The sequence below is a fragment of the Scardinius erythrophthalmus genome (assembly GCF_964197995.2).
Source record: "Scardinius erythrophthalmus genome assembly, chromosome: 22".
Taxonomy (NCBI): Eukaryota; Metazoa; Chordata; class Actinopteri; order Cypriniformes; family Leuciscidae; genus Scardinius; species Scardinius erythrophthalmus.
In genome coordinates this window covers 16,671,276-16,698,917 of record NC_138242.1, presented here as the reverse complement: position 1 = coordinate 16,698,917, position 27,642 = coordinate 16,671,276, and the positions used below count along the sequence as shown (strand labels likewise).

Here is a 27,642-nt window from a genome sequence, read left to right as displayed (position 1 = left end):
GGAGTCCCCAATGTGTACTTTCAACAGGTGAAGCATTTAATATTACCAGAATAAAATAAACCGAATGTCCAAGTCTGTAAAACATGCAAATAGACTATCAAATGACCTTTTACATTTAAATACTTTCTGTACTTTTTCACTAGAATATCATATAACAGTTTTTTTTGTCTGGATTAAACAACAGTATATTGTACTTCCTCATGCAAACGTGTTTATCAACCCATCAGCAAAGAACAGAGAAGCTTTACAGAGTTAATGATTACTGTTCTGAAATAAGAGCATTTTATCATAGTGGTTAGTATGGAAGCTTGAAATATAGATATAAACTATGAAGATATAAACCTTTCTCGCAATTCTGACTTTATAACACGCAATTGTGACTTCATATGTAATTCTGAAAAGAATAACGAGATATACAGTGGTGGTCAGAATTAATGGCACCCCTGGTAAATATGATCAAAAATGGCTGTAAAAAAATAATTCAAACAAATTAGCAAAAATCTAACTTTTCATTGAAGTAAAATAATTGAAAGTGGGGAGGAAATCACACTATGTAATAAATGTTTTTCTCCAAAACACGTTGGCCACAATTATTGGCACCCCTAGAATTTTTTACCAGTAAAATATCTCTGAAGTCTATTCCCCATTAATATCTACCTTTATTTAGCACACCAGGGTGACTAGGAACATGAAATTGTCCAGCTATGACTTCTTGTTTCACAGGAGTTTAAATATGACGAATACACAAAGGTCAAATTTCTTTAATCATCCATCACAGAGTAAAACCAAAGAATATAGTTCTGATGTGCATCAAAAGATTGTTCAGCATCACAAAATAGAAAGTGGCTGTAAGAAAATAGCTAAATCCCAATTTTGACCATCAGGGCTATAATTAAGAATTAATCAACTAAAGATGTTACGAATCTGCCAGGAAGAGGACGTGTGTCTATGTTGTCTTAAAGCATGGTGAGGAGGAAAGTTTGTTGAAACATGTTGTTTGGGAGGGTTTCAAGAAAAATCCTCCTCGCTCCTCCAAAAATAAACTCCAGCATTATTCAGTTGTCAGACACGACTGAACTTCAAAAGGGACCGGATTCTGTGGTCAGATGAACCAAAAAAAGGGCTTTTTGGCAGCAAACCCAGCAGATGTGTTTGGTGCAAACAGGGATAAAAAGTACCCCATGCCTACGGTTAAATATACTGCTGGATCTTTAATGTTGTTGACCTATTTTGTTTGCTGGAGGTCCTGGACATCTTGTTCAGATACATGGTATTATGGATTCTAGCAAATACCAACAGATAAAAAATCAAAACCTGACTGCTTATGCTATAAACCTTATAATGGGCCGTGGCTGGATCTTCCATCAGGACAACGGTCCAAAACAAACATCAAAATCAACACAAAAATGTGTCACTGAGCACAAAATGATGACCATCCCAGTCCCCTAAACTGAACCCTATAGAAAATGAGTGGGGTGAACTAAACAGAAGCAGCACCAACATGAACTTGTGAATCTGAAGGATCTGGAGAGATTCTGTATGGAGGAATGGTCTCTGATCTCTTGTCAGGTGTTCTCCAAACTCATCAGGCATTATAGAAGAAGACTCAGAGCTGATATCTTGGCAAAAGGAGGTTGCAAAAAATATTTAATAACAGGGAGCCAATCATTATGGCCAGCGTGTTTTGGAGAAAAGCATTTATTTTATAATGTGATTTACCACCCACTTTCAATTCTTTTACTTCAACAAAAGGCTAGATTTTTGCAATTTTTTTGAATGAAAAGATCAAAAGGATAACAACACAGATTTATTTTTTACAGCCATTTTTGATCATATTTACCAGGGGTGCCATTAATTCTGACCACCACTGTAAAATTGCAATTGCAAGCAAAATAAAAGTCAGAATTGAGAGATAAAAAGTAACAATTACATATTTTTTAATTCAATGGCGGAAACAAGCTTCCATAGGTTAGAGATCTGGATAAGAACCAAATGTTTATAGGTTTAACCTACAGTAGGGATGGGAACAAATATATTCATGTAATCAGCCTGTTGTTTAAATATCTTAAAACCAGACAGAATTATCAAAACAAACCTCACAAAACATAATATAGTTTTAAATAGTTATCTTTATTCAAGACAGTACAGAAAAACAGGGCATTTAAAACTTATTTCCCCCAAGTTGATTAAAATACTTATGTTCTCATGTTTTGTTTGTCAATATGAAATGAAATAACTGTTAAGGGCATGAAGAGCTCTGAACTCTTCTGTCTGAAATCGCTTTCATTTACCCTTCTTAAATTTGCCCGTAGCGCTTGTTTTCTGTTTCTTCTTGGCAGATCCTTTTATTTCAGGCTCCTGAGTAATAAAAACACAGCATTTTACAAATCACTTTACAATGAAGCAATTAAAAAAATAAAATAAATAACCATGAAGAAATCCACACAATTACCATAAACTCAATCATGAAAGTATTACCATTTTTCAGAGTATTTTATTATCTCAACATAGCTATTACAAGTTAGTTCCAGTCATTACATCCTACCTTACGCTTAGAAGAGATTGATCCGGTTACAGTAAAGAACGTGTCCAGCCGGCCCTGGGTGCTCACTTGTCTACTCTTCATGATCTTCTTACAGCCGTTGCGGATACGATCCTCACTAACAACACAAAAGAATAATTTTATCTTTGTTTCATCTCAAACCTCACAGCACAACAGGCCTCAGTGTGAGTGTTTGCATATTCTGACAAGTGAGTCTTGTTAAACTTCAGTGTTCAATGAACAAGCGCTGGTGGAAGAAGAACATCAAACAGACAGAGCGTAGTAGAATAGGAGTGCAATATTTCTGTCTACAATACACATTTAGCTAAAATATGTTTGGTTAGAAATTAAGTGTAGGTTTAAAATTTTACATTTAACAAGTAATCATATTTATGAGAGCATTAACAGTAAAGGCACTATTGTTGGTATAGCCCATTAATGTAATATAATTATTTTTATAATGTGTATAATTTATAGTAGGGTTGTCAAAAGTACTGGTACTTCGGTACCAAGTCGGTACTGAAATCTTGAAAATATGACGATGCCAGCATTTCTGTAGTGAAGTTAAGTCACCCTCATTTATATAGTGCTTTCTACAATACAGATTGTTTGAAAGCAGCTTTACAGTGAGTACAGAGGACCAGATATATTTGGTTGCTTTCAGTCGTTTCCGTGTTTATCTAAGCGCAGAGCTCCAGCCTAACTGACCACAAAAAGACTATTGAAATATGATTCCTGGATGTTCTGCGCATCTCTGTGTGAATTACAGTAACTGTTTCAATTACCACACACACACTCACACACACACTGAAGCATGTGTGACGTTCGCTGTGTTATCAGCCTCTTCCACCTCACTATATGAGGACATGAAAGCATGAACTAACTTCGTCTCCAGGGCCGCTCTGGGTCTGAATCACTTCATGAGCATTTTACAGTTTCATTTAAGAAAAAAAAACTGTCATCATATCATACACCCACTGAAACTCAAGGTCTTCACGGCAACCCGTCAAAATAAAAGTTTGGTTTAACTTGAAGAAATTGACAAATATATTGGGCTACTGTTGTACAGTAAATTTAGCTATGTCTCAATGTAATAATAATACTAACACTAATAATAATAATTATTATTATTACTAGGTGTGTGTAGAGGGTTGCTTATGTTTTACTTGATCTATTTTTTATAAACAGTTTACTTTTAAACAGCATGTGGCATAGGGATGGGTACCGAAACCCGGTATTAAACGGGCCCCGGTGCTGAATTATGAAAGACCGCTGAATCGATAAGCTTGGACATTATCGGTTCTGCTGTCGGTACTGGAGTGTGAGTGTGAGTGTGAGGAGAGAGAGAGAGAGAGAGAGAGAGAGAGAGAGAGAGAGAGAGCGAGAGAGAGAGAGAGAGAGAGCGAGAGAGAGAGAGCGAGAGAGAGAGAGCGAGAGAGAGAGAGAGAGAGAGAGAGAGAGCGAGAGCGAGAGAGAGAGAGAGAGCGAGAGAGAGAGAGCGAGAGAGAGAGAGAGAGAGAGAGAGAGAGAGAGCCATCTTTCACACGAAGCCACGGCGCGCACAACACAACAGCCCTGCTTAATGAGTGACGATGAGGACAGAACTAAACATTCAAATGGTTACACTTAAGATCTTTGATATTAAACTAATTTTACTTTAGATTTAGGCTTCCAATGATTATAAAAAAAAGAAGATATTTGAGGTATAACCATTAAAAACTAAAGCCGCATTCTGTCTAGCGCAACTTCCTTCCCTTCACAGCGGTGCAATAGACGCTGTTTCAAATGCGGCGCGCGCTCCGAAACACACCGCAACGAGACAAGCAACGTAGATTTTGGGCTTTGTGTGCGCATCTAAACGATCAAATATACACAAATATGTCAAAATGGCCATCTTGGAGATTCACTTAAACAGTTTATTCACTTAAATACAGTTTATGTCTTAAATGGGCGTAAATAGTTGGGAGAAAATATGATGCGTAATAATGATTAGATCTGCATTTGGTCTTAAAGAGGCAGCAGTCTAATAAACCTGCAGACGATTGCTCCATTAATGTGAACCAAACAACAAAAGGCAAAGACAAAATCAGTTGCAGCTCTTGAATGAATCATTTTGGCTTTTATAAGCTTTAATCTATCTATGATAAACTATGCCGTGTTATTTTACATCTGACTTTATATTAGATGTCTTTTTAGCCCATATTACTCCTGAACAGTAATGTCAGTAGACATTACTGAAATTAAAGCACTGGGTATATAATTTGTATATTTGTTTTATTGTATACTTTTTTTTTTGTTTGACCATGTGTTTGTACTTTGTTTTTGGTGTCCTATGTCTTCTGTATATAAAACACAAAAGCCTGCACCCGTCTGCATAACATACGTTTTTTTTTTTTTTTGTTAAAGCATTGCTTTTTCTTTTGCTATAGATATTTATTTTACATTTAAAAATATAAAGCAATATTAATTATGTTCAAATTTTTTTTCTTCCTTTTTTTAAATATAACAAAGAACCGATAAGTACCGGATCGATAAGGAGTATCGGCAAGAGTAGTAATACCGTTAAAACCTTAACGATACCCATCCCTGTTTATATGTATTTATTTACTAATAATGATTACCATCATTAATAAACAACATATTATATATCATTAATAAACATAAATAAACTCATTGAATTTAATTTAATATTTTTTTCAAATAGTTAAAATAAATAGTTCCAACAGATTTTGCTGTGGTACCGAAATTGGTACCGATAACTGTAAAATTGACTTTTGGTATCGTGACAACCCTAATTTATAGTGAATGTGTTTCTTCATACCTCACACAAGTGAATATTTTGTGCTTTTGTTTTTATTGTCATTTTAATTGTTATTTTAATTTCTGCTTTAAATAGAAAACAATCGGTTGTTTTTAAGTTTAGAATGTAATGTTTTTATTTTAACCCTTTTTTGTTTATAATGTACAGGATAGCCTACATATAGGTATATTTACTGTTTTCATAGGCTTTATATTACACATTGTTTAGAGGACAGCATTGGGCAGGATGTGGAATAACAGTGTTTAAAATAGATTAAAATATTTTTTTTCATTAAAAAATAATTATTAAATGTATGATCATTTTTAGATTTTTCATCCGACTAATCAAAACATTTGACAGATTAATCGATTATCAAAATAATCGTTAGTTGCAGCCCTAATCACAACCTTTGTGTACAAGCCATTTCATATCCAAATCCATTAATGTGGCATCACAAGCTGCTTTTGCAATGGTTTGTAGTCATTTAGATATATTATGAATAAAGTAATAGCTGTTTATTTACACACATGAAATTAACACTTTACAGTGACCTTGTTATATGACCGTAAACTCTAAATCAAACCCTAATTCTATAGGAAGTACATGCTAACTAATATTACACAGTACTGAGTGTAATTACACTGTAACAATGACACCTTAAAAGACACCTATTTTAAGGTGTCCGTGTCACAGTGTAATTATACATTTAAAGGTGCATTAAGCAACTTTTCATGTTAAAAATACCCGTTTTTCTAACCCATACATGCTTAAACAATTGCCTGATGGGCTGAATGAGCCCTTCTATGATCTCTGCGATTGCCTCTATAATCCTGTACAGTAAAATAAATAAGAGGGATTCGGGACGGAATCGACTGGGCGTGACGTCATGCGCGTTCACGCTCACCTGGCTATGTCTGGCAGGTTTGTGTATTCGCCGCCATTATCCGCATCAGCGAAGACAACTCAAGCGACTTTGGCAAAAGTAGAAGATGGATTCAAAGAGACCGGCTTCTAGTTCATCCCAAACCTCAACGCAAACTCCACGTAACCGCGTGCACAACTCTGGTTGCAGTTTCGCGTGTCGCCAGAAGGGGGAAAAGTTCTGCAAAAACTCAGAGACTTGCGCAATGCACCTTTAAAGGGGTGGTTTACTGCTTTTTTTCTTTGCATGATTGTGTTTATGGGGTGCAATATAACATGTCTTCTGTTTTTCTTTTTTTTTTGTTTAAGTCTTTTTTTAATAAATTTCACCTTTATTGTAAGCCGCTTTCTCCTTTGTCATTTGAACGACCGGTTGACTTCCTGATTCTATGAAAACACTCCCTCAGAAACAGGCAATGGGCTCAGATTGGTTAGTTGGGCCGGTGTGTTGTAATTGGCTAAACTGCGTAGTGCATGTTGTCCGGAAACTTCATGCCCATTGCCTTTACGGGCGAAAGCTGCATGTGCTCCGGTCAGATGTAAATATCAGACCCAGAAAGCGGCAATGAAGAGAGTTAAGCAACCTCCGCAAACACGGCTCTTACAAAACGTTTCTGAATGGTACATTTTTTATTATTATTATTATTCTATTCTAATCTACTATTATTATATATGTATTTCGATATGCTGTTACTTGAAAATGCTACTGCTGCTTGTTAGCTTTTGAGATACATTTTTCTCCTGATTAAACATTTAAAGCTGCCGTCGGCAACATGCTTTTGATCAAATTCAGTGAAATTGACACTATAATCCGACAGAACAACATAAATAAGGTGGTTTTAGAAAAAAACCCGAGCTTCTAACTCCACCTGGAGCGTGTTATTTGTTTTGCAAAAATCCACCGCTCCCGTCTCATCGGGTCCAATCAGCGCAGGGGGGTGTGAGATCTGACTGTCAATCACAGTTCGTGCACATGCCACAGATCCCCCCTCCCTCGTGCAGACGCGCACGCTACAATATCACATGCACACGACACGCCTGAAGTTCGCCTGAGATTGTACGAAGCGTGATGGCGGAGAGAAAATCTACTAACAAGCTTCCAATTCCTCGGTTATTGCTATCTATGGGTAGATTAGCCAGGGCAGCCTACCTCCGAGTCCATGGTGTTGATCGATGCTGAAGAGACGGGCGCGTTCACAGAAAATAAGGTACACACGCACTGACGATGGGCAGGTGCTCGTTGGTAGTGGGGGAGGGGCATGAGAGTTGTAAACATTCAAAATTTTGGCTAAGTCCACTCAATCTGCCAGACTTGCCGACTGCAGCTTTAATATAACTGAATAAATGACTGAGTTATTGTTTTAACTTCAGCAGTTTGAAGTTTGCTGTTGCGATTAGGCTACATATATTTTTTTTTAACTTTAAACACGTTTGTCTTATACACACAAAATAGCATCGAACTAACTGGCTATAAACAAACAGCGTTGGCATTGGTTTACGTTCTTGATCAAATCGATCGTCATAAAATATACATGGAAAATACATTTACAAAATTAGTGCATAATTACAAATTCAGGTTCAAAATGTTTGTACGCGTTTGTACGTGTAAGTGGCTACTAAAGCCAGCGCTGGCATTTGTTTACGTCCTTGATAAAACTAAAACATTACGTCTGAAATTATACATGCAAATACATTTCAAATTATTAAGTCTTACTTACAGGTTGTGGCCCAACAACTGCTGTCTCTGGTTTTAAAGTTGTAACTGCTTCATGTTTTAGTAACAGTTTCTTGTTGAATCCGGCATTGAATTCGTGGAGATTCTGGAAGCTGTCTTCCGTAAAATGCGCAGCACAGAGAGCTATTACGATTGAAATTTTCAGGAACATAATCAAACATAAATTTTAGCCATTGTTGACGAACTACAGCGTCCGTATGAAGCCCGAACACAGAAGACCTGGCAGCTGGGTGAAAATAACACTTTCGACAGCATGGCTACAGCTCTCCACTATAACTCCTCCTCTTCGACAAAGCCGCAGAAATATGGCCATGCCCCCTTTTTTGCATGGGTTAGTTACGTATAAAACCCGGGAAGTACCTCGTTGTAGTCCCATTCGAGTCGTTTTTGTAGGCATTAAACTTCCTGATTTTTAAAAGTCGATATCTCTGCTTACATTGAACTTTCAGCGCAGCAACTTTGCAGATAATGTTCATGCACCAACAGCAACATTACACACTATTTAAAATGAAAAAAGTGAAATCACAAATCAACCACCCCTTTAAGTACTGAGTAATACTAATGAACTACATGTACTTACTATAGGGTTTGGATTAGGGTGTACTTTTGGGTTAGTTGCATGTAATCATGCACAATTTATAGTAATTACTATACTACCTACATGTAGCGTGTAACAAGGACACTGTAAAATAAAGTGTTACCAAATAAAGTGTAACTAGTATTTGTAATTTAAATAATTTTATTTTAAACTGACTTTTGTGATGTTAGTAGTTCCAGGTTTGGGCAGAAAGCAGTATTTGTAGAGATTTAAGTTGGTTTGTACCTGAACTGTTTCTCAGCACACATGAACTGAATTAGTTTCTCCTCGTCAGGTTCATTCCACTTCAGATCGACAGATGGGCCGTCCACGACCTCGGGCTCCAAGAACAGACCCCGAGCCTCTTTATACAGCCAGTCTTCTGGAGCTGGGTGCTTCTGCAGCACAAAACAAACAAACAATATATTGTAAGCCTACTTAAAAGATGAAGGCTGGATGTTGTGGTTTTTTAAGCAACAATGAAACTGCAATTCACTTTTCATGAGAGAAGTAGTGCGATTCTCTTCTGCAGAATATTACGAGATTGAAAAATCTAAGCAAATTTACAATGTGTCAGTGCAAGTAAAAGTTGTGAAGTTAGTTAAAATAAAGCTCATATAGGTATAGAGAATTGAACATTTAAGCTCACGACATACATTATAAATACTTTGCATGTTAAATATATGTGCAACATTTCAGTCGTAAATAAACTATAAATGTTAGCTAGTTTGTTCATTACCTGCCTAGCAATGCATGTTTATGCTAAAATGTAATTAAATAGTTAGCTTACAGGAGCAGTACGCAACAATAAACATGGCTGTAAATGTGCCAGAATTAGCAAAAAGGCTATTTTTCATCTGTAGACCCTTGACAGAAGGTTAAAAAGTCACTCTAAAAACAAAAAACAAAGCATCTTATATTTATGCACACACAAAAGAGATTTATTTTTACATTATCGAATAAACAAATAAGTATATGATTCCACGCAGAAATCGTGCTAAAATACATTAACAGACAATTTTATCTAAACATAATATTGTGCTACATAAGAGGTAAGCAAATAACCAGTAACAATTATTACAAAGAGGCTACAATCAGAATAAGATACTAATGTTGACAGTGCTGAGTAGCAAGTAACCGTTTTTAAGACAAAACATAACCACATGTATCCAGTCTTCTAATTGTTGATGGGATGGAGTTCCATTCCCTTGTGGCTTTAACTGAAAATACAGACTGACTAAATTTACATTTTCTGAGAGGAATAATACCCTCTTTCTTCTTTAGAGGTACAGCAGTCAGGTGGTACAAGTAGGAGCTCTCAGACAATTCCCAGCTGTAATTACGAGCTCTACCAGGACGTGAACACTTTTTACAAGTTGAAATCTCGTAATTACAGTAATAACAACATGGCGTGAATGCACCATTAACGAGCAGTGGAACAGGTGTACCCTTAGTCTATGGGTGTAGATAATAAAGAGGATGCTGAGTATATATTTGTATACGTTTTTTCCCCTCACAAAAAATGAGGAACAAAATCACTATGGGTCTTCACAAAAAAAAAAAATAATAATCTAATTTTTCATTACGCAATGGGCAGTAAAAATAATTAAATGCATAATAAATAAATAAATAAAATGATGGAAAAATAGTAAAGTTGCCATGTTGCAAAAAGTTATTTTCAAACGAAGCAATGCACTGACCACTAGAGGGCACACTTCATCAAGTACTTGATCCTGGATGTGTGATTTAAAAGGCTGCATCACTATATAAATGCCATCTTGAAGATGTACCGACCTGCAATGTGAAATTCTATAGGGGTGGACTATTTAATCCACTACCGCTTCAATTTATATCCTTTTTGAGTGGTATGTAATCAAGTTATTAATCAATATTTATCTTTCTAAATATTAAATGACTTCTTCAAGCTTATGAGATACAAGTAGTTGTAGAACTACATGTCTTCTCAACTGGAACGTCCCCATCTCTGACTCCTGGTCTACATTCATCATATCTGGTCCTCTGGTTTTAACTATAAATTCCCCTACAATTCAATAATAAGTAAATGGCTTTAAACAGTGTAAATAAACTTACATTTGGGTCAATATTGTCAAGGATCTCTTCAATAGAGCCGTGCTGTTTAATGAGGTCGATGGCTCTCTTGGGTCCGATTCCTCTTATAGTGCCACAGTAGTCACAGCCCAGAAGAATACACAGGTCAATGAACTGAGGAAGACATTCAAACACAGCAATTAGAAAGAACGGACACTTCTACATATGTACAAAAGAGGATGTACAGAAAGCAAAGGTCTCACCTGTTGATGTGTCAGGCCCATATCCTGTAGAATACGATTGAAATGAAACTCTTGGACAGGGAGCTTTCTAAAACGTAAAAAAAGAGAAAACCGCTTATTTGTGCATGCCCAAACATTCTCCATCTCCATAACAAATACAAAAACTATTTCAGATATGAAGCGTACTTTGCTTCACTGGCTGTTAGATGCCTCAACAGGACTGTTGTTCCGAATGTCAAACCGTCCATATCTTCTGTTGCGGTGGCATAAACCTTCCCTGATTTCACCAGAGCAGCACAGCTCGCCTCAGCCTCACATGGAGCCTTAACATGAAATGTATACAATTTTGCTTAAATCCACAAAATAATTATCCGCATAATAATATTAATATAATAATGATATTCTCTATAGTTGGCAGTCAGTGACTGGGGCTGTACCTCAATGTATGGGACTCCCATCAGAGTAAGTAACTTCTTGCATTCCTCATTGTGTTGTTTGGTGACTTTCACTAGTCGCTTACTGAACTTGTCAATGTTCTCCTGTTCACCTGTGAGAATTTTTGGAATTAGGATCCATTTTAAAGAATTATTTTCAAGAAAACATACTGTTTTGAAAGTGTCTGTACCTGCTTCCTGTGCCTGAGCTAGAAGTTTCTCAGCCTCTGCTCGTCTCTCGCCTCTCTTCTCCAGCTGCAAGAATTAAAATAAATATGTTAAAAGTCCCCCTGCAGTCAATAATTGTATACCTTATAACTCATCTTTGACAATCGAAATGACAAAAAAAAAAAAAAAAAAATTGGGTGAAAATAACTTCTTCATGCCTTAAAACAGCTTAAATGTAATTACACCCCTGCTTCATTACTATGCGCCAGTGGTGCTCAAACTTTTTTGAGTAATTAATGAAAGAATTGAAATTTTTGGGTGAACTAAGGTTATAAGTTGTGAAATGTACAGGCACAAATATGCCATCTCGTAATACCTAAAACAGTGTCACAGCATTTTTACGGTGAATTTCTGGCAACCGCAGCTTCCAGTTTTTATTGTTTTGGTAATATTGTTTTTTGTTTAGCTTTATTGATTTGTTTATTGTACGTATTCCCTTCAGCAAGTTATAATTCAGTATGTTATGGATGAAAAAAAAAAGGTTTGTAATGACACAAGTATGAGTAAATATTGAGTATTTGACGCACCTCTCCTGATTTCATCTGAGGGGGCTTCCCATCAAACACATAAACTGGCTTGATGCCGTTCTCCAGCATTCGGATGGTCCTGTAGAACATGCCCATGAGGTGACTGCGGAGACAATGACATGTATGAATGTTACGATCATGCAAAGATAAAGTGGCACATGGTTATATACTCAGAAACTACACTCAGGATTCCTCAAATAGCGGATCACGGTCCCTGGCTTGGTTCCAACCAGACCGTGAGACATGACGACAGTAGCACCATTTGACCTTTTCTACTGTTTAAAGTGAGCTTTTTATTGCAGCGATATATCCTAATATTTTTTATCTACAGCCAAACGTGCCTCATTCAAGTCCTTTCCATTTTGTGGGCGTTGCTTCTCTCTCTGCGCCACATGACGCGGTTTTGACAACAGTAGCAGAAACACGGTAAGCAGCAAAACAGATTGATCAAACTTGACTAAAACACCTCAGAAAATGAGAATCCAGCATACAATTATTTGTATCTGTCATACAGTACCAGTCAAAAGTTTGGAAACATTACTATTTTTAATGTTTTTGAAAGAAGTCTCTTATGCTCATCAAGCCTGCAGTTAAAAAACAAAAAAAAAAAAAAACAGTAATATTATGAAATATTATTACAATTTAACATAATGGTTCTCTTTTTTAATATATTTTAAAATGTAATTTATTTTTGTGATGCAAAGCTGAATTTTTATCAGCAAACTTACTCCAGTCTTTGGTGTCTTATGATCCTTCAGAAATCATTCTAATATGATGATTTGATACTCAGTTATTATCAATGATGGAAACAGTTGTGCTGTTTAATATATTTTTTTGGAATACTTTTTTCAGGATTCATTGATGAGTAAAACGTTAACAGCATTTATTCATAAAAACAGCATTTATTCAAAATAAAAACATTTCTAACAATATAAATCGTTACCATCACCTTTTATCAATTTAACGCATCCTTGTTGAATTAAAGTACTAATTTCTTAAAAAAAAAATAGTTATTGTTCCCAAACTTTTGAACGGTAGTGTATATTGTTGCAAAAGATTTCTATTCTAAATAAATACAGTTCTTTTTAACTTTTTATTCATCAAATAATCCTGAAAAAAGTATCTCAGGTTATAAAAAAAATATTAAGCAGCACAACTGTTTCCAACATTGATCATAAATCAGCATATTAGAATGATTTCTGAAGGATCATAAGACACCAAAGACTGGAGTACTTGTTGATGAAAATTCAGCTTTGCATCACAAAAATAAATTACATTTTAAAGTATATTAAAAAAGAGAACCATTATTTTAAATTGTAATAATATTTCAGAATATTACTGTTTTTTTTGTTTGTTTTTTACTGCAGGCTTGATGAGCATAAGAGACTTCTTTCAAAAACATTAAAAATAGTAATGTTTCCAAACTTTTGACTGATACTGTATATATGACTCTGATCATTCAAATAAACAAGTTTTTTGACCAGACGATTTTTTACATCTACATTTAGCATTAATAATCAGCATGTTAAGAGCATTTCATAACAAACAATGTTATAATAGGGATTTTTTTTTTGTAGATGGCAAGAAAAGGTAACTCACTTTGAAATGAGTAGTTAGCTATGTTTTCTGCTCATGATGAGGGAGTTATGATTATTATGTTGTTTGTTTGTTTTTAGTAGATACTTATTTTTAAAAAAATATATAAAATGGTCCAGACTTCAAGAGGAAAACCCTGAACCCCAACACTGTATCTTTGGCACATGATGGACCTCTACCATACATGGGTATCTAAATGTAAAATTAATAATAGATTGATTAAACATCTGATCTTACCATTTAATATTCATATCCAATTGAGCTAAACGGAATTTTTTTTTTTACTCTCAGAAACCACTGCTTTGGCTCTGAGGGCCCAATATACTCATTTTAGATGACCATTTAGGATTTTTACAAGCATTTTACAAAGTACTACTGCTTCCCAGCTGCACATTACAAAACAATTGTCCGGACCTCTTGGAACTTTAAATGAATAAGTTAAGTTACCACTGATCTACGCTTTGAACTCAATCAGATTCTCCTTTTTAATTTCAGTCGTGGACAAATGATAGTAGACAACAATAAGTTACATACCTAGTGGTCTCTCCATCTTCATTTTGCAAAACATTTCCGTCCTGTCTGACAGCGATCAAAAACTGGTAGATGCACATGGATGCATCAATAGCAATCTTCCTTCCTACATGCGAATATAATACAAAAATATAAATACACACACACGTTTTACTTGGAATAATTATCATAATCTCATTTAAATGATAAGGGGACCTTACCAAAGTAGTTTTTTATGTCTTGCTCCTTGATGGCTGAAGGCGCGTGATCTGCAATGAGCTTTGCAAGACCGTGAATTCCCATAGTGATGAACTATGTTATGTTTAGATATCTGAAGTGATTAAAATCCATAAAGGCGAAAATATTAGATCCAAAATAAAGACCAACACAGAGCAGTTCATAAATCAGAATGGATAGCGTTACTAAATTAGTATCCACACTGATGAGTTGCAGGTCTCTGCAAGCAAAACAAAGCTTAAAATCCCGCAAATGTCACAAAGCGGCTTATGCACGCACCGCATTTATGTAACAACACTTTGCACACTGCAAAACGCAGAAAAAAATAGTCAACTTACCAATGAAATGTTTATTTTAGTTTCTCGCTTTGCAGGCATACACAGACAAACGACACCACGAGGAAACGCGTCGTCAATTTCGCGCGAATTCCAAATAAAGGCGTAAATAATCGAATTCGTGTGAAATCGATGGAATCGATGAATCAAATTTGTCTAGTTCAGCCTTCGCAAGGAAGATCAACGGAACGTGCATCTCGAGCGATTAGTCAGGACTGGCGGAACATCAACGAGAGGGAAGAAATGACACCAATGTTCCTGGTAATGGTTATATCCTATTAAAATGCACGGAAAACGTTTGAACCCTCACTTAAAGTTGTGATTTAAAGAATACGAGAGTTTTTGAAGTAGGTGCAGGTGTTGCGCTGTAGCCACGCCCACCCCGGAAGATCCCAAAAAGGGTGTTTTTATTTTTTAAGGTGACGTGGATTCGCTGTGCGCCGCTGCTGCTCGAGACCTTTTTGGCTGTTTCATCGCGTACAGTAAAAGCAAAGACTGGATATCTTCAAGCACCAGCAATGGTCAGATATGACAGTACACATACGCGAGTGCTGTTGACTGGATTTTGAGAAGAAAGAAGCGATTCTGAGGAATCAGAGGAAGCATCTGAAACAGGTTTGGTGCTTTTCTCGGATGCGGAAGTATGTTAAGCATCTTGGTTGGCGAAAGGTTTTATAGTGCTCTTAAATCAAAGTGCAGAGACTGCTCGATTTGTTTCTCATTTGTTTATGTCTGAAGGATGCTAGCTACATCTGTTTATTTAACCTATTAAAACTATTTTTAATGAATCTAGCGGAGGACGTTGGAAAAATGGTCCAATTCTTCCATTAGGAGACTCCACAAGAACTGATTTCTGTAACACTTTACAGTGTCGTTACACATATTATATGTACTTACTATAGTAATAACAGTAAATTGTGTATAATTTTACAAGCAACTGAACCAAACACCAGCTCCATAATAAGTAAGCTGTATGTTGTAAATTCATTTTACTAAGTACTTATTTGTGTAATTACACTGTAATATGTAAGGAAACCTTAAAATAAAGTGACTTCACACCATATATTTTTTTTTACATTACATTCCATATTCAACAATTATGTCATTCGAGTGAAGTTTTACATGTAGTTGATGCATAATATATCCTTAAACTTGTTATCAGTATTCAAATTTATATTAATTATTAATTTTAATCGTTAAATTAATATAAATAAAAAAATGAAAATGATGTCATCATTTACTCGCGTTTTACAATATGTTTGGTTTTTTTAAGTATCATTTCAAGCAGCCACTACATTTATGTAAAGTCGTAACTCGAAATTTTACACAAATCTTAGTTTTGCAAGTCTTGCATGTAATTGATACAAAAAGTTAATGGGCATATTATGCACCAAGATTCAAATTTATATGAATTATTAAAATCTAAATCATTAAATTTACATTAATGATTAACTGAAAAGGTGTATTTTTTGTACTGTGACCATTTCTCTGTACTGTACTGTGTATATTTCACCCCAAAATGAAATCATGATTTAAAAAAAGAAAGGAATTTTTGTCATTATTTACTCGCGCTCATGTTCTTCCAAACCTGTTTGAGTTTCTTTCTTCTGTTGAACACAAAAGAAGATATTCTAATCTAAAGAATGTTGTTAACCAAACAGTTGATGGCTCCTGTTGACTTCCATGGGTGCTGTCAGCTATTTGATTACTTAACATTAAATTTTTTTGTTTTTTTTTTGTATTATCGCTTGAACCTCTCTTGTGTTTTCCAAACCCGTTTGAATTTTTAGTACTTTATTACATGTTGTCACATGAAAATGTGTGTATAAAAATGTATAATAATTATAAAAGAATCTGCTGTTTAAAAAGGTTCTAGATGGAGTCTAGCATGTCAAAATGCAGGACCTGTCAACCATGAAAAAAAAAAAAAAAGTTGTCTTTCGTTGACCGCTTTTACAGTCTTGATTTGCTCACCAACAGGTGTTGTCATGACAGCAAGACTGGAACATTCAGGCCTGTGTGTCGCTGGTCGATCCATGAGGCTCTGTGTGCTGGTCCTGTGCCTGCTGCCTCACTTTGGCTGGGCAGTCAGTTACAAGCAAGGCGATCCGGTGACCCTGTACGTTAACAAAGTCGGTCCGTATCACAACCCACAGGAAACCTATCACTATTACACTCTGCCAGTCTGCAGACCTAAAGAGGTGAGTGTGCACTAATCTGTGTTATATATTAGTGTGCTTGCTTTATGACCTTATGGTGCAATACATGTCAATAAGATTTACTATTAGTGCAGCTCTATCACCTTGTGGATGATTGATTTGTTTGCAGGTCCATCATAAAGCCTTGAGTCTGGGAGAGGTGTTGGATGGTGACCGTATGGCTGAGTCTCTTTACAACATCCGCTTCAAGGAAAACACAGAACGACAGGCGCTATGCAAGCTCACTCTCTCTGAGAAAGAGGTAGCAATGCAGTCATTCAGAACATTTTTTTAAATGCAATCTTAGCGTAGGTTTACACGACAACAATATGCTTAAAACTGAGAAGCTTTTCCTTTGAGTTTTCCGCATGCAGATTGTCCAAACGATCCCTGGTCACAAGGATCCTCAAAAACGGCTAAAAACGCTGTATTCTGCTGACAGACTATTAAATGGCGATGAAACACTGAACACTGATAGACTGATATAATTATAAGCAAAACGAACCATTTCCCTGTATGTAGGGCCGGATTATCCATAGATGGGATTGGGCTAGTGCCCTGGGGCACTAGCCAATAGGAGGGCACCCAGGGTCGGATTATCCAATGGGCATTATGGGGCCCAAGCGAGTGGAAGAAAAAAAAATCCTTTTTTTTTTTACATTTCCGATAACGGAGCGTATATTTGCACTAAGTGCCTGTCTTTTTGGCAAAAAGACGCCCGCTACTAATATCTTCAGTGGCGTAGGGCGTGAGGTGCTTGAAAGTAGCTTTTGACGCATTTGACCCAAGTTCGAATCCGCCTTTTGCCGAACTCGCTCTTCTCCCTTTTCCCAACACATATGAGATGCCAAATTTATAGCCTAACATAAAGGTCTCTAGCCCTATATTTTGCCAACAAACTAAAATCGAAACCGTGATATTGCTTTGTGCCTTTATCAAACAGCACAAGACTTTAATTAAGTAGCCTATATAGGCATTCAGTTAGTGCTGCGTGATTTAAAGAAAAGTGTGCACTTTGCTCACCTGATCAGCATGGCGATCTGGTGTTTTCTCCTAAATAAAAGCTCAAGGGTTTATTTCTTGCAAGTGAAGAAATTAGGACAAAAGTATTGTCATTTTCCTATAGTGTGATGTAAAATATACTTTTGAAACATTAATTTTCATTTATACAGTACATAGGCTATATGGATTTTACATCATAGGAATAATTATATATATCATTATTATATTATTGTGATAATTGTTTGGCAAGACAATGTGCCCAGGGGCCTCTGAGTTCTTAATCCCGCCCTGCCTGTATGGCAGGACTTCTCTGTCCTGCTCAGGCTATGATCAAACATGATTGAACCAGCTAGTCAGGGTTTTCAGGTTCATTTGAGAGTGATGGGTGTGGTGGAGGGTTGGAACTAAACTGTGCAGGAAGCCAGATCTCCTGGAACAGGATTTAACACATTTTAATGTCAAAGAAGAGGAAACGGCAGAGATGTATAGAAATGGCTTCAGATGTCTTATATTTTATGCATTTTTGAAACTACAGGTGGATCAGTTGCGGGAAGCTGTTGAAGAGCTGTATTACTTTGAGTTTGTCCTTGACGACATTCCCATCTGGGGTTTCGTGGGATACATGGAAGAGAGTGGATTCCTGCCTCACAGCCACAAGGTCTTTCTCTATGTCTCCATCACTCACTCACTGAATCACATTCAGTGGCCCCAAAAAGTGTTTGGATGCTGCAATTATAAATGTATGCATTTCTTTGCATAAGATGAGAATATATCCAAATACATCGGTTGGGTACTGTATGATGATTGAAATCGTGAAATGGCCTTATACAGTTGCTAAATAAACTGCCAATTTGTCATGTTATCAAATACGTGTTATGCAATTTATGCTTTAAATTGGCTCAAAAATATTTCTGAACTTTTTATTAATCAAAGAATCTTTCCAAAAAGTATCAGTTTCCAAAAAATATTTTCCATATTGATAATAAATAGAAATATTTATTGAGCACCAAATCATCATATTAGAATGATTTCTGAAGGATCATGTGATTCTGAAGACTGGAGTAATGATGCAGATATTTCAGCTTTGCCATCACAGTTACAAAGTACATTTAGCAGTATATTAAAATAGAAGTCATTTTAAATTGTAATAATATTTCACAATATTAATGTTTCACTGTATCTTTAAATGCAACCTTGGTGAGCATAAGAGAGTGAAAACATAAAAAATCTTACCAACCCTAAACTTTGGAATGGTAATTTATATTAGACATTTATAAAATATTAAATATGTACATTAAGTGTCCAAATCTTTTTGAGGCTGCTGTGTGCTATTTGACTGTTTTGATATATGCCAATTCAGTGAATAAAGCATCATGTCTCTCTTCATTCCTTTTTTTTGTACATCAGGTGGGGTTGTGGACACACTTGGACTTCAATATAGAGTACAACGGCGACTCTGTGATCTTCGCCAATGTGTCTGTGAAGGACGTGAAGCCGGAGCCGTTAGAGGAAGGAGGGGCAGGCCATGGTGCTGGTGTCGGCAGTGGTGGTCTGTCCATCACACACACCTACAGCGTTCGCTGGTTTGAGAGTACGTTGCCCCATTCACGCAGAGCGGAGCGCCTCAGAGACTATTCCTTTTTTCCCAAGACTCTGGAAATCCACTGGCTGTCCATTATCAACTCACTAGTGCTGGTGGTGCTACTGCTGGGCTTCGTCATCATCATCCTCATGAGAGTGCTGAAGAATGACTTTGCCAGGTGAGGAGGGATCTGAAGTCACATTCACATATGCAACTTTGGTTGATTACATAATTAATTAATAATGAACAATTTTTCTTGTTTAAAGTTTTCAGCCCTTACTTATGGACTTTAAAGGTGGTATCAGCGATTTCAGGCCCAAACATAAATGATCACATTCATCCAATATTTCGCTAGCTGCACGCCCCATAAGCATGCTGTCAAAAAAACGCGTCTCTCTAGGTAGCCTAGGCTCTGAGATCTGCACACAAAAACAGCTGGTATCAACATCACCCAAAACCAAAATAAATAGTGTTCCAACCAATCATCGACAGGGGCGGTTGTTGTGAGGTTTTGCGCTCGTGCACGGCTGCCTATGACGGCTGCATGCGAAAACCTCACAACACCCGCCCCTGTCGGTGATTGGTTGGAACACTATTTGTTTGGGTTTTGATTTTTTGGCCAAACAGACTGAAAACAGCTGTTTTTGTGTGCAGATCTCAGAGCCTAGGCTACCTAGAGAGACGCGGTTTTTTGACAGCATGCTTATGGGGCGTGCAGCTAGCGAAATATTAGATGAATGTGATCATTTATGTTTGGGCCTGAAATCGCTAATACCACCTTTAAATTCAGATTTTATAAGCTGCATTTGAAAGTGTTAATGCTGTAAAACACACCTTTTTCTATTATGACAAATTGCAATGTAACTCGGCAACCAAAAACAGCCTACAGTTAGGCTATATACAGCAGGGGTCACCAAACTTTTTTCTCTGGGGGCCACATTATCGTTCCTGACTGTGATGGGGGGCCGGGGCCGGGGCCGGGTCAGCTATATAACATAGAATTGTATGACCCAGACCAAAATGACCACCAGCAGGCCTCATTGTGTAGTAGAGATTACTAGCCTGGCACAGCCATCCCCACTACTATATTCACACTACTATATCAACACTTGATTCCTGGCACATATTTGTTTATCTTTACTAGTGGTTTGCAAAAGTTGTAATCGAGTCTTCACACTTTGTTTTATTTAAAGTTATTCTTCACAAATATTCGTTGGTCCACTGTTCTTTGAAAACTCTGCACTCTCTTTTAGGGGTGGAACGGTACACAGAAGTCACGGTTCGGTTCATACCTCGGTTCAGACATCACGGTTGGGTACAGTGAAGGGAAAAGCAAAACAAAAATGCAGAAGGCTTGTGCATGTCTCAGGCTGGACCACCAAAAGAAAAATAAATGTCTTAAGCCTTGTATTTTTTTTAAAATAAGTTTTATTAATAAAGTAAAGGGATAGAACCAGTTTATTTGTAGTGCACTGACAATAGTTTTATATAATTAGTTCATTAATTCAATTAATAAAAATACCTTGATATGTTTGGTAATTGTACCTGAATTAATTGAAAATTAATCTGCTACATTTCAGATTAATATATTTGTTTTCCTTAAAAATGTAATTAACAGTAACTTAAACACTTTGCAGTTTGAATGATGTCCTGCATAAACTAAAGGACGGAGTATGTTTTTATGTTTCCACTGTTCGATCGCGGCCGCGCCACACACACACACACACACACACACACACACACACACACAAATAAATATAAGTAAACACTTTACGACTTTTCGATCGCGCCCACACCTCTCTTTCAACATATTCCAGCATTGCAATCTTCACACCGCAGCTTCAGAGCTAAGGCGGAGCTACAGATTAGGTGTCCCTAAGAATCCGCGTATCTAACAGTAGTTCCGCATTACATTAATTAAATTGCACGCTAGTTTTATTTATTTTTATACCGTGTATTCTCCGTGTAAATGTATGCACCAAACTGTGACGGCCGTACCATGACGTACCGTCCATGACGACTTTTGGGGATTGCCTCATAGGGCCGGTTCAAGTAGTGTTGGGCAGAGGGGCTGGGGGGCCAGTCAAAGGGGGGTGGCGGGCCTGAGTCGGCCCGCGGGCCTTAGTTTGGTGACCCCTGATATACAGTATATACTCACTGGCCACTTTATTAGGTACACCTTCCTAGTACCGGGTTGGAGCATCAATACTCATGTAGGATGTGGCGTTTAAATGATGCTCAATTGGAACTAAGGGGCCCATTTGTGGCAAGAAAATATCCCTCATGCCATTACACCACCAGCACCAGCCTGAACCATTGATACACAAGGCAGGATGGGCCCATGCTTTCATGTTGTTTACAACAAATTCTGACCCTACCATCTGAATGTTGCATCAGAAATCGAGACTCATCAGACCAGGCAACGTTTTTCCAATCTTCTATTGTCCAATTTTGCCCACAAAACTGCTCATATTTATTTGTCTGATTATTAATATTATCATCTTAAGTCAGGTGAAAGCAATGAAATAGCCAGTATTTATAATAAGTAAATTATCTATATAGAGGAAGGGGAGGGATCATTAATGAACTGATGGAACGCTGTGTCACTGTGTCTACAGGTATAATGTGGAGGAAGATGGTGGTTGTGATGATCTGGATCAGGGGGATAACGGATGGAAAATCATCCACACAGATGTCTTTCGCTTCCCACCGTATAAGAGCCTCATGTGTGCTGTATTAGGGGTCGGGGCGCAGTTTCTGACTCTGGCCACAGGTATGACATGCTGCAGTATAGAAATATATCAAATGATTAAAAAATGAATGCCTGTTTTCAAATGAGCTAGTGTGAGCATGCATGTAGATTATTTGAGGACAGGGCCGTAACCACCATAGACATTGAGGGAGATAAGTCCCCCCAATAATTAGAAATACCCAAATTGCCCCCCCCAATATTTAACATTTATAATGCTGCTCTGCCCCTCTCCATAACGCACTGCTCTGTTTGTTGTTAGGATGACAACAATTCAATAAAAATTTTAGGCTGCTCTGCTTCAGCGGTCTAACAGCACTTGTCAATAGCTGGGTTTACATGGACCCTAATAATACATTTGTAATCGGACTAGTAGCTCAGACTGAATAAAAGTCACATGTAACCACGTCAATGGAAATGAAGTAACCAAATCTGACTGAAATTTCATTTTGATCGTAACGGGTGCTTTAGACATTTCTTATCTGTCCGATATAGGACATATAAATACTTGATCAGATTGAAAATTGAAACTGGAAAGTTGTTGAAAGAGTTGTTGAGCAAGTCAGGAAACGTTTTCCTCCACCAGCATCACATTGTGACCTGGTCACTGTTCTGGAAGAGGAATGGCTCAAAATCCCTCTGGCCACTGTCAAGAACTTGTATCTGTCATTCACAAGACAAACTGATGCTGTATTGGCCGCAAAAGGAGGTCCTACACAATACTAATAAATTATTGTGGTCTAAAACCAGGTAGCGTATTAGTTTCATTGTCCAACCCCTTTAAGTAGCTAAACGTTAAATGTTTGACAACTGTTTCACGATAGAAATGTTAAACGACTGACTGTATATCCGGCTGCAGACTACTCCGCTTTATTCGGTAACGTTTTCAACACACTAGACATAAAAAATAAGAGTAAGTGTGTGCATATTTTAAAATAAAATATTATTTGCAAATTTACTTTTACCTTATTCCCTTAAATCCCTATTAATCCTTTAATTATTTCCTTTAAAAATAAAATGACCAAAAATTCAAATAATTTAATCAAGTTATTTATTCCTTTATTTATTTTCCTATTATTATATTTATTTATTTAACTATATATTTTACATTTCTGCAACAAAAATTTAATTAAAAACTTTAGTCCCCACCTAGTTCAAGACACGGTTACAGCCTTGTTTGAGGATGGCATCTCCATTCTAAAAATATTAATATCTAATAATGTTAAAGGGATACTCCACTTTTTTTGGAAATAGGCTCATTTTAAACAGTTGAGTTTTACCGTTTTCGAATCCATTCAGCCGATCTCCAGGTCTGGCGGTACCACTTTTAGCATAGCTTAGCATAGATCATTGAATCGGACAGGACCATTAGCATCTCTCTCAAAAAAAATGACCAAAGAGTTTCAATATTTTTCCTATTTAAAACTTGACTCTTCTGTAGTTACATTGTGTACTAAGACTGACAGAAAATGTAAAGTTGCGATTTTCTAGGCTGATATGACTAGGAACTATACTCTCATTCCTGCGAAATAATCAAGAAAACTTTGCTGCCGTATATGGGTCCAGCAGGCGTAATGATGTGACGCAGCGCCTGAAAATAGGCCTAATAGGTTAGACAAACTTAGTCCCAGTCACGTTGGAAGTTACCGAGCTGGGGACTATTTTCAGGCGCTGCGTCATATCATTACGCCTGCTGGACTCATGGTACGGCAGAAAAGTTTCTTGATTATTACGCAGGAATGAGAGTATAGTTCCTAGCCATATCAGCCTAGAAAATCGCAACTTTACATTTTCCGTCGGTCTTAGTGCACGATGTAACTACAGAAGAGTTTTAAATAGGAAAAATATTGAAACTCTTTGGTCATTTTTTTGAGAGAGATGCTAATGGTCCTGTCCGATTCAATGATCTATGCTAAGCTATGCTAAAAGTGGTACCGCCAGAAACGGAGATCGGCTGAATGGATTCGAAAACAGTAAAACTCAACTGTTTAACTCTGGGGGAGGTGTAAAATGAGCCTATTTCCAAAAAAAGTGGAGTATCCCTTTAAGCCTCAATCTGTTCAGTTCTAATAACTGAATAATGGTATAAATGTATTTATGGTATAAAACAAAAAATAACATGGTTCAACTTTTTATTAATCATGCTAATGCATCAACTTCGACAGCCCTATTTATTTTATGTTATAACCATTTCTGGCACCTCAATTTGTTTGTCACTAATTTGCATTGATGATTTGGCAAAATTCTGTGTAAAACAGTCGTGTACTTGGGATAAAATTGGGATGAATATGAGAAGAGAGTTGCTGATAGGAAGAACATAACCCTCTTTCCCGATTTCTTTAGGAATCATTGTCATGGCACTGCTGGGGATGTTTAATGTCCATCGTCATGGTGCCATAAACTCGGCAGCGATTGTACTGTACGCTCTGACCAGCTGTGTGTCAGGTTACTGTTCCTGCAGCTTCTACACACAGATCCAGGGCCAGCGCTGGGTCTGGAACATTATCCTCACCTCTGCGCTCTTCTCTGGTGAGACACAACAATCTTCTGAATTTATACGCATAGATGGTTTATACAACAGGATCACACTGTGTGGAGTATTGTTTCCCACAATGCAATGTGCTCAACATGATTTTCCATGTCCAGTTTTATTTTAGATGTTAATCTCAACATGCATATTACCTGAATCAACATACATATTGTGCAGTATGCTAGTATTCCATTCCAAATATAGTCTGTCATAATTACAGTGTCTTCATCAGCAAATGTAACTGAAACTTCGCCCACTCACCGTTGCTCTCTTTGTTATTCTCTATCACTCTGATTCGTTCAGCCCCCCTCTTCTTCACCTGGAGTGTGGTGAACTCCGTTCACTGGTGGAGCGGATCGACCCAGGCCCTGCCAGCCACCACCGTGCTTCTACTGCTTGGCGCCTGGGTGCTGGTGGGCTTCCCCCTCACGGTCATTGGTGGGATCGTTGGAAAGAACAGAGCTGGCAACTTCCAGGCCCCGTGTCGCACTCGTAACATACCTCGCCAGATCCCCCAGCAGCCCTGGTACAAACACACGGCTGTGCACATGGCCATCGGTGGCTTCCTGCCTTTCAGGTAAGAGCAGTGAGTCTTAGCAGATCATTTCCAGACAGTGGAAGAAAAAAAGAAAACTTTAAGAAAACATTTTAAAATTGTATTACAGCCTGGCCAAAAATGATGTCCACACAATTTGGCATGTTTCATTTCATTATTATCACAGATAAACTCCAAGAACAACCACGCAATATGCCTACAAAATTTTGACAATTTTTTTATAATATTTTAATGGAAATATTTGAATACAAATTTTACTTTTGACCACTACTGTATATAAGGTAGCATTTTGAATATAATACAATATTTATAAATATTTTATATATAATACATAATATTATTTTCTATTAATATTAATTATTAACTACTAATATTTCTATTAATATTAATATTTTCTTGCATAATATAATATATATATATATATATATATATATATATATATATATATATATATATATATATGTAACATAGTATCCCATTAGAAAACATAATATATAATATATATTATATAAGAAAACGTTATTATATATATATATATATATATATATATGTTAAAAATATATAATTTTTATTTAAAAATATGTTAACATAATATTTAAAAAGCATTTTATATATGATAAAATATAGTATTTAAAAACATTTAAAAAAATAGTGTTGTATAAATAAGACATAATTTTAATATAATATTTGAAAATGTTATTAAAAGGGGGAAAAAAGTATTTATGAAATCTTGCTAATATAATATATTCAAAGAAATAATGAAAAAATAATTTATTATTATTGTTTTTTTTAATCATATAGAAAACATTTTAACATAAGATAATATAATTAAATTACTTTTATATTTTTATATGCATGTTTTAATATTATATCTCACTCTATATCTTTATCTCCTTCTACATCTGTTTTTCTCCTCTTGACTTTGCAGTGCCATCTCAGTAGAACTGTACTACATCTTTGCCACTGCTTGGGGTCGTGAACACTACACACTCTACGGCATCCTGTTGTGTGTGTTTGCTATCCTGCTCTCGGTGGGCGCCTGCATCTCTGTGGCCCTCACCTACTTCCTGCTCTCAGGCGAGGACTACCGCTGGTGGTGGAGAAGTGTTCTTAGCACCGGCTCCACTGGCATCTTTATATTTCTTTACTCTCTCTTCTACTACCACAATCGCTCCAACATGAGCGGCCTTGTACAGAGCGTGGAATTCTTCGGATATTCTTTGCTCACTGCGTTTGTTTTCTCGCTCATGCTGGGAACAGTCTCCTTCTGGGCTTCTCTGGCTTTTATTCGTTACATCTACCGTAGCCTTAAGATGGACTGATGGGCCTTTCCCCCTTCCCCCCCTCAAACGGGGAAAGAGACTCATGGACCAGTTCCTCATGGATCCCTGCATGAGCAGGTTTTGTGTTGCTGAAGTATATTAAACTATCAATGCCAATCTAAAAAGGAATAGGGAACAGACAAAGCGACTAAAGACTAATTTAATATTCCATTTTGCTCACCAACACCCTGATACTTAAAATTCACATAGATATATAGTTGCTAGATTATCTGCACATCAAATACTGAAGTATTTGAGAGTCAGCTGGATTGTTTGTGCTGCTGAATGGGTCAGATTTTCATACTTCAAAATGTTGCTTACCATGTATCCAAGACTTGAAAGTTGAAAGTCTGTTTTGGATTTTGTTAATGTAGTGAATATGACTACAATGATTAAATGTCAGTTTCAAGACATAAGGGGACAAGAATAAGAGGCCTTTATACTTTGTTTCAGAAGACCATTGAGAAGAAAAAGCACTTATATGTATTGTAGGTGAGTTTACTTAAAGATTAAAGGTGGATGTGTGGTTATATGGAAGGATATTATCATCTTTGAGGAAAAGAGGCGTGCCATATTGTGTACATGGTGCAATATGCGCATTTTGAGTTTTGTAAGGAAGGTTTAACAAGCAAGCTGAAGAAATAGATTATGGAAGCAATACCATTGTCTGAAGTCGCCATCAACTGTGATCTGCTGAAATGTAAATATATGGTGTTTTCAATAAAGTCAGTTTTATTACAGAGAAATAAATGTGGGTGAAACGCAATGATTGTGGTGTCTATCATATAAAATGTAAATTGAAAAGATGAAAGGATTTAAAGCTCACCGTCAGATATGGTTTGCCCTTATGATCTTTTCTAACTCTCAAAAGTTTGGGGTCAGTAAGATTTTTAGAAAAAAAGTCTCTTAAAATAACCAATGCTGCATTTGATTTAAAAAAAAAAAAAGGTAATATTGTAAAAACTTTTAG

The 27,642-nt window shown here is 36.7% G+C and overlaps 2 protein-coding genes across 4 annotated transcripts; one reads left to right on the top strand and one right to left on the bottom strand.

The window, feature by feature from the left end:
• Positions 1–1,795: 1,795 nt before the first annotated feature.
• fen1 (flap structure-specific endonuclease 1) lies at positions 1,796–15,068 on the bottom strand. Its single transcript, XM_081352508.1, has 12 exons — positions 14,737–15,068; positions 14,383–14,492; positions 14,186–14,288; positions 12,056–12,158; positions 11,492–11,555; positions 11,304–11,413; positions 11,053–11,189; positions 10,888–10,954; positions 10,667–10,798; positions 8,822–8,973; positions 2,546–2,660; positions 1,796–2,358 (listed from the first exon to the last, which is right to left on the bottom strand). The coding sequence occupies exons 2-12, from the start codon at positions 14,462–14,464 to the stop codon at positions 2,284–2,286; spliced, it is 1,140 nt and encodes a 379-aa protein (XP_081208634.1). The 5' UTR covers positions 14,465–14,492; positions 14,737–15,068; the 3' UTR covers positions 1,796–2,283.
• Positions 14,871–27,438, top strand: tm9sf1 (transmembrane 9 superfamily member 1). 3 transcript variants are annotated; one of them, XM_081352505.1, is made up of 10 exons: positions 14,871–14,994; positions 15,153–15,348; positions 16,714–16,934; positions 17,062–17,193; positions 18,469–18,591; positions 19,341–19,693; positions 22,134–22,288; positions 24,608–24,793; positions 25,098–25,371; positions 26,279–27,438. In XM_081352505.1, the coding sequence occupies exons 3-10, from the start codon at positions 16,722–16,724 to the stop codon at positions 26,670–26,672; spliced, it is 1,830 nt and encodes a 609-aa protein (XP_081208631.1). In that variant the 5' UTR covers positions 14,871–14,994; positions 15,153–15,348; positions 16,714–16,721; the 3' UTR covers positions 26,673–27,438. The 3 variants fall into 3 exon arrangements, with proteins under 3 accessions (XP_081208631.1, XP_081208632.1, XP_081208630.1); XM_081352506.1 differs by lacking the exon at positions 15,153–15,348 and having other exon boundaries at positions 14,877–14,994; XM_081352504.1 differs by having other exon boundaries at positions 14,945–15,348.
• The last annotated feature ends 204 nt before the right edge of the window (positions 27,439–27,642 follow it).

What these genes read in the sequence shown, in the direction of transcription:
- tm9sf1 (XM_081352505.1), top strand. Translation starts at nt 16,722, where the DNA reads ATGACAGCAAGACTGGAACATTCAGGCCTGTGTGTCGCTGGTCGATCC. An exon ending in TCACTCTCTCTGAGAAAGAG is followed by an intron (nt 17,194 to 18,468) that starts GTAGCAATGCAG and finishes TTGAAACTACAG; the next exon opens with GTGGATCAGTTGCGGGAAGC. An exon ending in CACCTCTGCGCTCTTCTCTG is followed by an intron (nt 24,794 to 25,097) that starts GTGAGACACAAC and finishes TGATTCGTTCAG; the next exon opens with CCCCCCTCTTCTTCACCTGG.
- fen1 (XM_081352508.1), bottom strand. Translation starts at nt 14,464, where the DNA reads ATGGGAATTCACGGTCTTGCAAAGCTCATTGCAGATCACGCGCCTTCA. An exon ending in CTCAGATGAAATCAGGAGAG is followed by an intron (nt 11,556 to 12,055) that starts GTGCGTCAAATA and finishes TAATTCTTGCAG; the next exon opens with CTGGAGAAGAGAGGCGAGAG. An exon ending in CTAACAGCCAGTGAAGCAAA is followed by an intron (nt 10,955 to 11,052) that starts GTACGCTTCATA and finishes TTTACGTTTTAG; the next exon opens with AAAGCTCCCTGTCCAAGAGT.